General features: G+C 40.1%; 1 protein-coding gene across 1 annotated transcript in view; it reads right to left on the reverse strand.

Moving 5' to 3' along the window:
• Window positions 1-14486, reverse strand: part of MFHAS1 (multifunctional ROCO family signaling regulator 1) — a 571050-nt gene that overhangs the window by 94815 nt on the left and 461749 nt on the right. The window contains exons 6-7 of the mRNA XM_085643040.1: window positions 8676-8738; window positions 1028-1106 (exon numbers count right to left, since the gene is read on the reverse strand). Of these exons, the coding sequence (XP_085499166.1) occupies window positions 1028-1106; window positions 8676-8738 (142 nt within the window). The remainder of the gene's footprint in view (window positions 1-1027; window positions 1107-8675; window positions 8739-14486) is intronic.

The raw sequence follows: 14486 nt of genomic DNA on the forward strand, positions 1-14486 counted from the left end.
GAAAACACTGGTAAATTTTGCTCCAAACAATGTATAAGTGATGTGAGGGCCATAGTCCTGCTGGGCTCTCAAATCCCAATTACAAATAGTGGGTCAAGCAATCAAGATTTCCAAGGATGCATTGTATTTGGGAGAGCAATACCACATTGTCAGATTCTTGCACTGTTTGAGGAAAATGCTTCTGAAATTATTTGTACTTCATGCTAGATTCTGTCTTAAAAATGAAGGTATGAATTTGGATTGACCTGTGTTGAAGGATGGGTGATTTTCGCACCAAAGTGAAAGGAAAAAAAGAGGAACCGTATTTATGCTAGCTAAATATGCGTTATCACTTAGAACGCCTGCTGCTAACTTGTCCTCCATCCAATTAACAGAAAAGTTGTTTTTGAAAACACCTAATGCATTTTGCCTATAGGTCCTTTAAGGAAGGGGTTGAAGTACAATTTATTATTAGCATAAAACGAAAGATTAAGATTCTTGGTTTGAACGTGGCCATTTAAAAAATAAATATGTTTCACACTGTAAGGAAAATGTTTTATGAGTGAATTATTTATATTTTATTTTTCTCAACCAGTTGGGCTTAAAGAAACAATTGTATACTACTGCTGGGCGAATACATCCTCTGCAGGGCATATCTTTGCAAGATTTTTTTGAGGTAAAGGATGTCCAAAACTGATAAAATTCACTGAATTTTTTTAAAATTTCAGTTTAGGTAATCGCTTTCAGAATACCTTTCAAATTATCCTACGTTTAGAGGAACTAGTGGCTACCAGGTCTCAACCATTGTGCTGGTGCCGAGACACAAAACTATTTGGAAGAGCTGGAAGTAAATGCCTGATGTTTTGAGAATTCAAGCTTCAATTGTAAATCCAGTCTCCTGAACTTCAGACACAAATAATCTTTGCTTCCCATCTCAGCCTCTCTAAAGCGGTTGCCATCTTGCTTGCCCTACATTGTCACCACCTCCTGCTTCGCTTCTAAATCACCATCAGTGCCCCATGGGTGACAGCACACACCTCCTCCTTACCTTTTGTTGTGTTTTGATGGTTGGTAACAAGCTGCGAGTCCTCGGTCTCCAAGAGAGCTTCATGGTGGTTCGCCCCATCCTTTGAGAAAGAGAAGAATAGGTTTACTCCCGTGGCCAGTACCAGGGCTAATGGTATAAATCTTTAGGTGTGGATCATGTGGCAAGTGGTGGACCATTCTGGCCGACGTGTCGTTTGCATCACAGAGGCAAGTTTCTTACATAATATTTTCTATTGCCACATTGTACTCAACATATATAAGAACTATGGTCATGTCGTGAGGACCCACCATCCTTCCATTACCTCAGCATTCTCGGATTTTGTTACATAGGAATGAGCAAAAAACATGAAAGAAGAAATCTTGAGGTACCCAAGGACAACTGGTTTTTAGACCGTTTTAAATAGCCATAATGTGATGAAAACATTGAAGGAAGAACGCTATTGTGTCAAGTGCTTATCTAGGAAACAGACGTTTTTAGATAATATATGTCAACAGGTAGATGGATGGGTTTGAGGTTTAGCAGAACTAGCAGTCATAGAACATTCAGCGCCATAGTGTTCACACATTCACTCATCATCTCAAGGTTGATAACTACTGTTGAAATGTAATTATATGACTGTTAAAATGTGTTTCACAATTAAATATGTGTACAGCAGAGTGCTAGTCTGGTCTTCCCAACGTAAAGCAAGTAATCAAAAAGCTAGATGTCATTCAGAATCGACAACCAATGTAATGGCAATAGATTTTTTGAATGACTTTGAACATAGAATATTTCTGTCAGACAATATTTTTGCATAACCATATTTTGACACACAATCCTAATAAATGTACCTTTCCGATATTGAAATAAAAGTCTGTTATTTCACAATGTATAGCTCTGAATGGACAGTGACTGAATATATTGTGTGTGCTTACTGTGTCTTATTGTGTCACAGCTGCAAAGGTACCACTACCAGGAGAGTTAGGGGTACAGAGTACTTAAATTGAGACATGGTAATGGAGGACCTAAGACACCAGTGGTAACAGCAAAGGCTTGGATCCCAAAGTGAGCATCAGCGCGCCAGAGCTATGACCCGGAGAAGGCTAGAGAGCACAAAATGTGCACACAAGGGTCCCTGAAGTCTGCTGGCTCCAAAAACAAAGGGATGAGGGAAGAACATTAAAATTCCTGCCAAAGGAGCACCCGAATGAGATTAGCCAGCAAAATCAATATATAAATTTTAAAAGAATTAAAAGTGCACAAAGAGGTCACCTTCCACCGGGCAGAGAAGAATCCTCCACTTCACGACAAAATAATTCCCCACACATCTAAAACAATGAAATGGGTGTGAAGGGCATGATCAAAAATGATTTAAGTCGCAGTAGAATAATAGTAAAGAGCAAGTAAACACTTCGGGATAAAGACTGTCTGGGTCACAAATTCGCCAGAGAGAGACCATACATGAACACAGCAGGCCTTCGGATGCCAAAGGGCAGGGCCAGCTGGAAAACAAAATGATGAGTTACCTCCCAAAGCAGAGATGGCACTCGCAGCCCAAACCTGCCTGGAGGCTGGCGCGCAGGGACAGGCTGATGGTCAACAAGCTAAGCCTAGAATCTGTAGGAGGTATCTACCAAAATATAAATCAAAGACATTCACATCATGTATTCCAAACGAAAGGTGAAGTTTATAATTAATAAATGTTGCTTCATAATATTTTAATGAAAATTATTAAAATGATTAACCATCTGCGAGTGGCCACTTGAATTGCTTGCTCTGATAGATCTGCGACCATTCATCTGCACAATTTGCCTCAGCCATTGCACAGGTTGGCAACATGGGGTTGATGGACAAGAGTGGCGCAAGAGCTCGGGTTACTGGTGTCACGCATCACAGATAACGTCCAGCTCCAGCTGACTGCACCAAGACACGGAATACAGACCTTACATTAGGTGGGTGGGGTAGGTGCAGGACTGTGGCCATTTCTGGACAGGACTCCCAACATATTTAAGTTAACACCCACAAACTCTAGGTTTTATGAGCAATGAAATACCTCTTATAGGTAATTTCACACTAGGGAAATACACAAAAATTTGCTCCTGTGGAAGGCATGAGTAAGTGTCTTTGTAGAGCGGGAAAAGGAGCGTTTTACTATTTAATGCCCTCTTGAAAATGAGGTTTCATTAAAAATATTTTAACCATTGAGGAAAAAATTGTAAGCCCTTATCTACATATTAAAGTCATGTGGAATTTACCACCGAGCGAAAATTCTACATATTTTTAGGTTTCACCAGCAAAGCACTTGCGCTGTGTTTGAGACATCTATTGTTTTTAATATAAACTTAAAAGGGACTTACATCCGGCCTCCTCTCTTTCCTGGCTTCTTATGGGTGCCTGTGCGTGCCACTCACCCTTGCTCCATTTCTATTGGCTGTGCATGTTTTCCTGCATTTACCAGTGCTTGTTCCTCGTCTGCTTCTCTTAGTTTCCCGTGGCCGAAATACTGTTAACATCGCTTTGGTGGAACTATATTTTCATATAGTTTCACTTTTTACAATTGCAGCACATTCATATAACAATTTATCACCCGAAGAGATTAGTGATTTGCATGGAATCCAGATGTGTTGAGCAGCACCACCGAGACTTAAATCGGGAGGTCAGCAGCTCTGACCGCTGTGCCACATCCTCTCCACTCATGTGTTATCCTAAGGGATCTCTTTCCTTCTACTGGACGATGATTGTTTAAAACTGTTTTTTCATTGATTACATAGGTGAAACCGATGCATAACCAATGTTTGTTACACAGTGTAATACTTTCCAAAAATCGATGACGTCATGCTTGTTCTGGGTTACCCCTCGAGTCCTTGAGAATCCCTACAAACGTTCTTTCATTACAGCAGATAACCGACGTTTTATTCCAGGTGTTTGCAAACGAGGACTGTTGTGGTTTGGGGCCTAGAGTTGGTAGAGAAGAGCGCCTCTAGTCCTGACCCACAGAGGCAAAACATGCTTTGTCTAAAAGGATTGAACAGGACCACTAGAAAGGAAAGCGTTGGCCTGGAACCGATGCCCAATCAGGAACACTGACATATCCCACCTCTTATAACATGGCAGGCACAGACAATCTATTCCATTCGCCACTCACACTACCATCGATAAAGGAACAGCAGAGGAAAATAGAGTGCCAGGTTATTTATTTATTTATTTAATGCAATTTTATTTAGCGCGGACTTTACCCAAAGGTGTCAGAGCCCTTCACAATAGAACCAAGTACATTAATTACATGAGGAAATTTACATACTTACATATGAAAATGATAAACACTAGATGGCATAGGTTAGCAACTACTACCCGAGGTACATGAATCCTTCCGCGCCAGCAGGGAAACGCGCGGGCAGGCGGGGGAGCCGCATCCAGCTGCTCACGCTCGAGGCATAGGTGCCGCTAATTAAAAGGCCCTGGTACGCAGCTCCGAGTCATGAATATTTATTGAGGTAAACAGGTGTACCGTGTAATACAAGAAACGGGCGCGAGCGCAGCGTCTCCGTGCTTGGAAGCTGCGCCCCTTCGACACAGCAATGCGCTTATTTATAAAAAAAACTGAAAGTCGTGAGTGATGCTCAAGGGCCGATGGTTTTTCTCAGGCATTTCATAAAATAATTTAGGATGGCCTTAAAAACCAGGCTTTTCTCGCAATATCAACAATCCTCGTCCCATCTCCTTCTTAAGCCACTTAATGCAAAGAGACTTCTAAGGAGTGATAGTTCTACTTTAAAACAACATTAAATAAACAAATAAAAGCCCCTGTAAAAGGGTTCAGACTCATTTCTTTCAGCTTTCCTTTTGTAGAGCGATCCAGAAAAAGAGACTGCGAGTTCCCCTGCTATTCCGTTTCTCTTCTCCGATCACTCTGTAATGAAGGCATTTTCTCTCTCAGCTCTTCGTCTTCAGTAATTTCACAGGCATGTTGCTGGAAATATGAATCATAGTGCCAGATGTACTGCCAGTGCTTAATTTGAGCCTGAGGTTGCAGGTGGGGCCACCACTCGCATTTTTAAGAAACCATTTATTTTTCCTCATCAAACTTTGACCCAGAGCAAAAGAGTGAAAATGGCGGACAGCAGAAAGAAGAGAAATGCGGAAACATGCGACAAAGGGTGATAGAAGGAACCTGCAAGAATGAGATCCAGGGGCAGGGAGTGTCTGGTGCATTAAAGAGGTATGAGGTGGAATACTACCTAGCCTTGGTGTTCAGCACGCTGACATACAAAAGTGCCACCCGCTGGCTTTATTTGTAGCAATCAAGATCTTACGTCAGAGGTCAGAGCTTCTCCATTCACATAAGTGACACAACAGTCTCTAAACAGCACTGTAGGAAAAGGTTCATTACAAAAACCGGGGCAATTGTGTGGCAGTGGAAAAAGAGTCTAGGGGGCATTGTCTCCTACACTGGCCACAGAACCTCCCAATGATTAACTTACATAAGCAAATTTAAAAATGAACCCATTCACCATTATTAGGTTAACTGAAAGACTAGTGCCTCCATGCAAAAATTGCGACTAAGACAACAGCACCATATATGTTTTATCCTGCCATCAAGCTATGCATCAGTTTTTAACATGCCTATGCAAGTGTGTTCAAATGCATTTTTATTGGATTGTGTAACTTAGAGTTTTGGACATACTTGTGTAAATTATGCACACATGCAGTCAGTTTGCAAACGTACTGAGTATACAAACAGTGTAATCCACTAGACAGGCTTGTGATTAGCTTCAAAGCAATTAGGGTAGCCATGTTCATTTCCTGGCCTGAGTTAACGGTATTTTTTGGAGAGTACCTTCTTGTGACTATTTATTTAATATTTGCAAATCTTTATTTCTTAGATATTTCACAACGAATCCTTAACTTTTTTGGTGTGCAAGGTTTTGAGCCTTTCTGTCACACAGAACGCAACCCCGAACTGGGAGCGGTCGAGGGGATGACATTTTAGAGGCGGACACAGTTCCCCCCTTTTTTTTGTCTGTCTAGATGGGTCGGACCCACTGGGATATGTCTGCATAACATTTAGCCTTAAGAGGGGTGAACGTTGTTGGCCATCAATATACAATGAAACATTAGCATTATGCGTATTTGGCTGAGCATTCATGTTTTTTAGAAATTGGGGGTATCGGCAGTATTAGTTAGGTTGTTTTTTCGTAATTAAAGGTTATATGAGTATTGTACCTAATTTGATTATTATGGATGATGTCCAGTACCATTACATGTGCAGTCATAAAAGAGTCACATGTCACCTGTAAATGAGTAGATAGAGGTAATAGATATGCCTGAGGTATGAACTAATATGGAAGTATGGTCTCCTTCCTTTTCTTCTATAGGTGAAGCTGTGGAGGCATTTAGAAAAAATATTCTTGTAGGAAATTTGTCACAGTCAAGCAATTTATACCTCCATTTTTTGAAATAGTCTGAATTATGACCATAGCTCCAGTGGTCTGGACACTTTGGATCAAATATGCAGGTATGAGATGGTCCATATATACAGAAATGCATAGTTTCTATGATCAAAGTATTGATGCTCATGAAACCTCATGCACAATAGTAGACTTAATATTGTTTGATTTTATTTTAGTTCTAACCTATGAGGCTGTGGTCCTTGGCTAACGCTGCTTTTACCTTGGTTTAAATATTTAACGAAACCAAAAAAGGATTCGATAAGGTAAAATGTTTAACATATTCAAATGTATTTCCATATAGTCTCTATATGGAGGATACATATTTTTTTCATGAATCAACAAGGGATACTATAGGGAGTCAACTTTGAGAATAATATTATTCTTAGCTCATGATTATTATTCTTATTTCTCAGGGAGGATATTCTGTACCTCCGAACTGAGCAGCTAAGTCTCGGGTTTATCCCTCAATGAAACTGTTTTGTGTAAAAGAAGAGACAGACTGTCCTCCATTACTCCTAAATTCGGGTGGGTAATACCCCTGATAATGTTTGACTGTTGTATGGATGAATGAGGTTGTCAGTTAGTTAAATTATTATGTGAGTATGGAGAGCACCATTTGTGAAATCTAGACCGTAAATGTTGAAAGATTTATATATTTTTTTTAAATTATATTTTTTAATGTTCTTTTGAAATAAATTTGGCATTCTTGTCAAATATGTAATGGAACGTATGAGGAACATGTATTCCATGCAATGTATTTAAATGAAGGTTGTTGTGAAGAAATTTATAACGTATTTTTTTGTTATTATCTTTTAGATATAATGATCTGGGAGATGTGTTAGTATTTATTGTTAGCCTGAAGAAGGTGGTGAATGACTATGATACCACCGAAACGCGTTTCCCTTTTTTTATGAAACATTCTGATAACATCTGGTTCTAATACAATAGGCCTTATAAATATCCGGCCTGAGGAGAAGACACGAAATGGACTTAGTACACTAAATTGGTATTAATAATAATACTCAATTCCAAGTATTTGGAGTGCTCTCTGAGATTGAGCAAGCCGTTGGTAGTTTGACGTGCTTTGAACATCATAAGGTTCTCCCGCTGTATTATGAATGTATGTTTTTAATATATGTGAACAAATGTGATTAATGAATTATATGCCTTTTATACATTTTATGATATTTGTCTATTGAATAAAGATACAAGATATATTCTTTTACATTATGCTCTTGGTTTCTATTTGGTGCTGATAAATGGATATTGATTGAATGTAGTTGGTTTGAATTGGTTTGCACTGTATGCTATATAAGGAACCTAAAGGGACCCTTTCGTTTGACCTATTTTAGAGGATGACCCATGGCATGTTCCCCATATGTCTAATAAAAGCAATGGGTTTCTCTATTTGCAGCCCATGCCTGCCAGTCCAGTTCCCAACTACATGTCGGACCGTTTGTCCTTTAGGTATGTGGAAACACATGAGGTACAAACTTGACAGGATTCACTGGATGACAGTCCCTTTAAGTGTGATGAACAAACCAGTTGGAAGCATGATGATGAAGAAGTCAATACGGAGGAAGAACCAATGAGAAGTAGGATAAAAGCGGAATCGTGTTTGACGGAGGCGTGCAAGCAGGACGAGAAGGCGACGGACAAGGGGACGGAAGGAGAAACCCTGCAAAAAAGGCCAGAGAGTGAGATGCTGAGTTCCACAACACGAAAACGGCAACGTGACTGCAAAGAGGCATGGAGGCAGCCCAAAGACCTGCCAGGCTCCTGGAGGAGCATGGCCAGCCCAGGTGCGTATCCCTATACAGGGATTTGGGAGCTGGGGAAAGGGAAAATATGGCATTGCCAATAGCGGGGGTGCCCGATTCTACCAAAAGGATAGACCAAAGAATCTTCTCCACATTGAAGTATGCATGAGCAGGACAGAAAGTGGGTCTAATACAGTTCTAATTCACTGGAGTAACCAAAGAGTGATCCATAACGAGAGTATCTAAATATCTAAATGATTCTTTACTACGTTGATTTTTTTGGGAATAGAAGGAACACCGAATGATTATTCTCCCCCCCCTACTATTCGAGACTGCTAATTGCAAAGAAAGCTTTATTTCTTTTGTACCACTGGATGTCGGGTTAGGTTTGGTGGCATTGCTCTCACAACCTTTCCCCCAAGAAGAAAACCTATTAACATTAAACAACAACCTACTCACCTGTGGCACTCGCTTTGTTCCTAGGGGTTCCTGATCTGCCTGGTGGTCTTGGACGCCTCCTCTCTGCAGAAATAAGGAAAGGCAGAATTACTTTACGGTGATTGGGACTATATGCCACAATAAAGACATACATTATAATTAGGGCTCCCGGTTTTATTGTATTTTTTTTTTTACATTTCTCTCTCTAATTATCCATATTTCGTTTTTGGCCATCTAATTACTATTTATCCATTTTTATTTTGTGAACAGATGAGGTGATCACTCGTATATTTCTGCATTTATTTAATGGATAAACGTGCACTCATATTTTGATGCCTGTCAGGTCTTAGCATATTACACAGCCACCAATAATAAAACAAGAAAATAATAAACCCGCATAAAAAAATTGTATAATAGCACATATACATGTTGAGATATTCTGTAATTTAAGCACATCTCATTGAGTTTTGTAGCTCCCCATGCTGCCATTATGTACAGCTATTGGCCTGAAAGTCATTAATCTCAGCATGGTGAGTCACTCAAAAGAAGCCAAATTGTCTCTATTTTTCTGCTTTTAAAATAAATACAGACAGGAAAGACAGTGTTTTCTGTCTGTATAGCTCTGTAAAAATCGGTAAAAACAGAAAGCAGGGAGCCCTAGTTATAATTACAAGTGAGTTTGTCAGACTAAACTATACCGCCAATTACTAACACAGCGTGGAGAATGTGGAAATAGCTCCATTGGTACCCGAAATGGAGAACCTAGTACAACAATTGATACAGGGCAAGAGGAAGCGGGAGTGGGCCCTTGAGCGTCCGACTCATCGGCAAAGGCCGATTGAGAGATATTTTGTGACACCATGAAGTCGCAGGTAGAGGCTATACATAAAGTAGCGAAGCACCAGTTACAACTGGCCTCTCCTGTGCAAGGGACTCATATCTCCCACCCTGGAGTGGCATTACAGAAATACGCTCCAGGAGAAGACCCTGACGCATTTCTCTTGAACTTAGAGCGGGAAGCCAGAGCATGCACTTAGCCCATATAAAAATGGCCTTTCTTCCTACCCCACTATTAACCAGAGAAGGCCAGGCTGCCTATCAGGTAGCAAATCTATGTGGCACTACATCATATGAGGAGATCAGGAATATTCTGTTCAACCATCTGGGTATGCACACCTAAGCATATAGGGTTAGGTTCAGGAAAGAAAGAGGGTCTACTGGAGATAACCCAAAGACTCTATTTTTCAAATTGAAAATGGCCGCAGATAAATGGTTACACCCTACCGAAAACTGTAAAGAGGAGATTATCAACTTGAAATATCTGGCCCTCCCCTCTGCAACACAACAATGGTAAAGACAGCATCACCACCTTCTCAAGAGCACAACCTGGCATTTCCACTGGGAAGAGTGATAAAGGCTATCGCCAGAATAATTATAGAGGAAAGCCTAAAAAGAAACCTTGGAAAGCTGCTACCGAGCCTGTGATTCCCAAGGGAGCCGGTGATTTATAGAGGGCCTCAATGTTTTGATTGTAGTGAATCAGGCCATATCGCTAGAATGTGTCTCCACAAGAAACCCACGGAAGAACCCATGGATATCAGCTATATTCCTAAATCAATTTTGTATACCAAAGAATTGGGGCATTGTTATTATATAAGTGTGCATGCTAATGGCTGTTGGGTCACTGCCTTATTAGATTCAGGCTACAGACTGTCTGTCATACAAGGGGAACTGATTAAGTAATCTCAAGTTGTCCCGGGAAGATTTGCCAATATACGTTGTGTACATAGAGATGTAGGAGTAAGGGGTTAAAGATGCACTCCTAAATAAATCTATTGGTTATCTAGTTATTTGGTATTAACTAATTGGTGCTATGGTACTTCAACCGCTGTCAAGACGGATAATTGGGAAATAGACACAAGAGATGAAGCAGGAAGACCTGCTAGTACCATGCACTGTTCACTAGGTTTTTTGCCAAAAACCCTTTTAATTTAAAATCATAAAGAACCAAGCTAAGCGAATAAATTAACTGTCGCTGTAATCAATTTGTACAAAAAATACATCAATACATGACAAAAGATAACATTTGTAATACAGAACAATGTTTTTGCGCTTAATGATGCATTTCATTAATCATTCTTAATGATGCAAACAAAACAAATGACAGTTTTAAATGAGTCAAGAGCGTAGTGATTCAATTCTTCATCCGTATTTGGCGTACGGCCCGATGCATTTCGGGACACAGAGTCCCTTCCTCAGGGGCAAACCTATAACAAATATTCTTAAATTACTCTAGATGTCAATCAATTAAAGGTGGAAATTATACACTGAATAGCTGATAGCCTGATTGGCCTGAGATCAAGAAGAAAAAGTGTGATCAACACTGAAAGTCTACACCTGTGGGTCTAAAAAGAAACCCCTCTATGCATATACGAGGGCCAACAACTTACGAACATTATTGTCATCTTCCTCACAATCAGCAATTTCTGTTGAATACCATAGAACCACTAAATGTAACAATTGCATTCATTGCAATAATGTAATCACTGGTAATGTCCTTACTCATCCACTAACTGGTAAAAAGATCAGCCTTAAACATACAAGTGACTGCAACTCTAAAAATGTAATTTACTGCATCAAATGCCCATGTGGCAAGGCGTATATTGGCAAAACAGAAAGAAAACGTAAGATCAGGATAACAGAACAGAAAAGTAAAATTAGAAATCACAGTTCTACGTCTTCTTTAGCAACACATTGGGACGAATCTAGACACGTAATTTCCCAACTAAGGTTTCAAATTGTAGAATCTTTGACAAAAAACCCAGGGGTAGATATGACCAAAACATTTCTTCAAAGAGAGATATACTGGATTAAGTTTCTTAATACCATGACGCCCCTCGGGTTAAATGACCGATTAGATATGAGTTGTTTCCTATGAATCGAAGTCATTATCATAATTGTTTTGAGGTTCATTGCATTAATGTTTATACTTAATGGTTTTATGGTGACATATTGGAGTTGTTTGTTCATCTACATTTTTTTTTCGGATGAAGAATTGAATCACTACGCTCTTGACTCATTTAAAACTGTCATTTGTTTTGTTTGCATCATTAAGAATGTTTAATGAAATGCATCATTAAGCGCAAAAACATTGTTCTGTATTACAAATGTTATCTTTTGTCATGTATTGATGTATTTTTTGTACAAATTGATTACAGCGACAGTTCATTTATTCGCTTAGCTTGGTTCATAGAGATGTAAGGACATACCCCATGGCTATCCTCTCCATAACACCCCTTAATGGTTCCCGACCACTATAGAAGTAGGAGTCCTAGGCAATCTTCCAGAAGACCTTATAATAGGAACAACAAGCCAGCCATTCTGGAAATGTTCTTGTCTACCGTAGGAAAGGTACCAGCAGACAGGGACAAACAAAACAATGTTAAACCCAAAACCGCCCTTATAAGTCAAGAGCCCTGGTCCCTAGATAAGAATTTTGGTCAGACCCAATTGAATGATGCCACGTTGTACAATACATGGCAAGAAGATCAAAATAATGAGAAGAATCCTAGTAAGTGATACCCTCAATTTATAATAAGAAAATGTCTGTTTTATAGGATAGGACAAGCTGGAGACAACCACCAATTATTAGTTCCCTATGAATTTTGGGATCAAATCCTATTCTTTGCCCATTCCCACCTTCTGGCGGGAAACATGGGCACTCATAAAACAACCCAGAATATTTGTATACATTTCTACTGGCCTGGAATCTATGCAGCCATTAAGTCATATTGTCAAACGAGAAATATGTCAGAGAAAAAATCCCTATTACCGGGACCCATACCACTTCAACCACTTCCTATTGTAGGGAAACCTTTCAAATGTTTCGGAATGAATCTTCTAGGTCCCCTCCCAAAGTCCAGTAAAGGGAATACCCATGCTCTAGTAGTGATAGACTATGCTACCCATTATCCGGAGGCTTTTCCCCTCAAAAGCCACACTACCAACAACATCGCTGAGGAACTGATGGAATACTTTTCTAGAGTTGGGTTTCCACGTGTAATACTCATGGATCAAGGCTCCCCTTTTGTCTCTCATCTTATCAATCAGGGGAATTGTAAGTGCGCTACTTACCCGTGAGGGTCTCAAGGCACTGGGGAGGAGGGGGCGGGGGGTTAAACAGCTCCGTTCAGTCGAAGAGCCAGGTCTTGAATGTCTTCCTGAAGATGATCAGGGAGGGGGCATGTCTGATGTTGAGCGGGAGCTCGTTCCAGATTTTGGCTGGGATGTAGGAGAAGGTTCTTCCACCTGTTCTGGCTCTTATAAAACAAGTCTGTAAGGTCTTAAATCTAACCCATAGGAAAACTTCTGTATATCGTCCCCAAATGGATAGTTTAGTCGAGAGATATAATGGGATTCTCAAACTTACTTTGAAAAAAATGCTAGCAGGAGAAGGAAGGCAATGGGACCAAATCTTTCCTCTTGCCCTCTTTGTTATTCGAGGACAAGTACAGACTAGTCTTGGCCATTCTTCTTTTGAATTGCTGTATGGAAGTCAACCCAGGACCCTATTGGAAATGACCCGAGAAGCCCGGGAGAAAGACCAAGGGGAGGAAGCGGGGAACCTACTAGAATATACTAAACAATTAAAATCCAGGATAGGAAAACTTAGAGAGCAGGCTCATTCCAATTTAGAAAAAAGTCAAAAAAGAAAAGTGGCATTTTAAAATAAAGGGAAAATGTGGCACCATCTCCAGTAAACGATAGGGTATTAGTACTCTTACCCACATCCCCAGCCAAGATTTGGTCAGAGTGGAAAGGGCCCTATAAGATAGTACCGGAAATCAGGAATACAACCTACTGACTACACATGTCCCCACAAAAGCAACAAAATTATCATATTAACCTACTTAAGAAATGGTTAGGTCCACCACCGGAGACGCTCAGATGATTCCAACTACGTACCCACCTCAGTGTACCTTAGACAACCTGGTTGTTAACAAAATGTTATCCACTAATCAAAAGACCACCCAACATGAGATTCTCCTCCCTTTTTCCTCTCTGTTTTCAGATAGACCCAGTAGGACAGGTTTTGCTCAACATTCCATAATAACCTCTCTGGGATTGGTAGTTAAGCCAAAGCAGTACTGAACAGCGGTTGCCCGGAGGAAAGCCATTAAAACCAAGATAGAGACATGTTACAGATGGGGGTCATAGAACCTTCACAAAGTAATTGGTCTACACCTATTGTCCTAGTTCCCACATCAGATGGATCTATAAGGTTTTGTATCGATTACAGGGCAGTGAATTACATCTCCAAATTTGATGCATGTCATTTTCCTAAGACAGATGAGCTTATGGAAAAATTAGGAAAAGCATAATACATATCCACACTGGACTTACCAAAAGGATACTGGCAAGTACCCCTTAGGCCAGAAGACCAGGAAAAGACAGCCTTCTCCATACCAGATGGTTTATATGACTTCACAGTTCTTCCCTTTGGTATGCATGGAGCCCCCACAAACCTTTCAATGAGCTATGAACCAAATTCTTAGGGAACACCACTCATATTCCTCAGCATATTTGGACGACATTGTAATTTTCACCCCTGCGTGGAAAGGCCATCTTATACCTTGTTGCAAGATACTCCAGACATTATATGATGCCAACCTCCATATTAATGCCAAGAAACCCAAAATGGGATTCCATAAAGTGAAATATCTAGGATACCTACTTGGAAGTGGGATGATGGAACCACAGGAGGAAAAAGTAAAAGCCATCTTAAACTCCCCCTTCCCCACTACAAAAAAAAGAAATAAGGGCCTTTTTAGG

Source organism: Triturus cristatus, chromosome 2_2 (assembly GCF_964204655.1).
Source record: "Triturus cristatus chromosome 2_2, aTriCri1.1, whole genome shotgun sequence".
Lineage (NCBI taxonomy): Eukaryota > Metazoa > Chordata > Amphibia > Caudata > Salamandridae > Triturus > Triturus cristatus.